Source organism: Melampsora larici-populina, assembly GCF_000204055.1.
Source record: "Melampsora larici-populina 98AG31 unplaced genomic scaffold MELLAscaffold_79, whole genome shotgun sequence".
NCBI lineage: Eukaryota > Fungi > Basidiomycota > Pucciniomycetes > Pucciniales > Melampsoraceae > Melampsora > Melampsora laricis-populina.
Window position 1 is genome coordinate 350,068 of NW_006768843.1, and position 1,408 is coordinate 351,475.

At 36.6% G+C, this 1,408-nt stretch overlaps 1 protein-coding gene across 1 annotated transcript in view; it reads left to right on the forward strand.

The window, feature by feature from the left end:
• The window catches only part of MELLADRAFT_95091 (uncharacterized protein), a gene marked incomplete at both ends in the record, with an annotated part of 2,505 nt that extends 1,668 nt beyond the window's left edge, over positions 1-837 (forward strand). The window contains 5 exons of the mRNA XM_007417821.1: positions 12-41; positions 124-306; positions 391-443; positions 541-573; positions 670-837. Coding sequence (XP_007417883.1) covers positions 12-41; positions 124-306; positions 391-443; positions 541-573; positions 670-837 — 467 coding nt within the window. The remainder of the gene's footprint in view (positions 1-11; positions 42-123; positions 307-390; positions 444-540; positions 574-669) is intronic.
• Between the last annotated feature and the right edge of the window lie 571 nt (positions 838-1,408).

A 1,408-nucleotide genomic window follows, 5' to 3' on the forward strand; every position in this document is an offset into this window, starting at 1 on the left:
CACACTCCAAGCATCTGTGATTGAATTATTCGAAGAAAAAGGTTTGTTATTTATCCTGTCTGTTGCTGAATCAAGCATATATGGTTAGAAGATCTCTCTGATTGGCAATTTTTTGATCTTTAGAAACCTGGACGATTGGAGGTTTGGCAGAAAGGTTGAATCTGACCAATGATTTATCCTTGGTCAGGAATGGATTATACTTTTGGTCTAATCATGAGGTTTTGAAAGAAATTGAATCAGGTATATGGAGGCTTTTTGAAAATGTGGAAAGCTTTAATGCCTCGGCTGCTGGTACTAGTCGACATGGTCAGTCTGGTTTGGAATGGTTTATAAGCGGATGTATAACTTCTTATTGATAGCTTTCTTGCGCTTGGGTCTATGCGTGTACAGTGATCGAGGAGCCTTCAAAGCCGGCGGATAACAGTCAAAGTAAAATTGAAAAGGTTGGTTTTCATAGTCAACGATCAAAGATGTTAATGATAAGTCAGAACATTGAGTCTAATAAACTATCTTTTCCTACATCAACTCACACAACTCCAGATGCGCGTATTCAGCGCTTTTATTGTGGGAATGGTGAGTGAACAGAACACCTGCATTCTGTTCCTACTTTTCTTTTCCTTCATTTCATTGGTATCCATTCTGATTGTCTTTGAACTTGTTTAATTTCAGTTAACGAATTTAGGCGGTTTGCCACTTGAGAGGATCTTCGTCACCCTTAATACTGTCATGCCTACATTCAAAGGTACAACAAGAGATGAGCTATCAAGCTTATTAGAAATGATGCAACGTGAAGGAACGGTGATTCCAATGGGTGATCTATGGAAGATTGTGAAATGAGTCTGAAACTGATCATTGAGTGGAGTGGACGTTGAGGAAAATCAGGGTGAAAGTATGTAGTTTGTTTAATCTAGTTTTCTGAGATGTGGAAATTCTAGAAGAAGTTTCTTTTTACATCCATTAGGAGAGGTTGTTAATTTTGGGTTGTAATATGTGAAAATGACTAATTCACTTATAATTTTGATTTTAGATCAAGGCCTTGCAAAGGATCAAAGAGGAAAACATAAGATAGAGAGCACATACTATGCAGTAGGGCTTTAACTTAATTCCCACATTTTAACTTCAATATCATTATGCTTGGTAAAGAAAAATGCATGTTTACCTAATCTGTCTCTAAAGACCAAGAGAAAGCAAACACAAGAGATGGCTGAGTGTATTGCTGAGTGTATTGTATGTTCCTGGTCATCATCAATACCATCATTGAAAGAAGTTTGATACTCTGGATCAAAGGCTCTTTTGGATTCATGTAGAATGTTTGGAGCAAGCATTTGAAATGAATTTGGATGTACCCATTTTGTCAAAATCAATACAATATCATGATACATGTTTGAAGAGCTTTTCAATTTCTTTT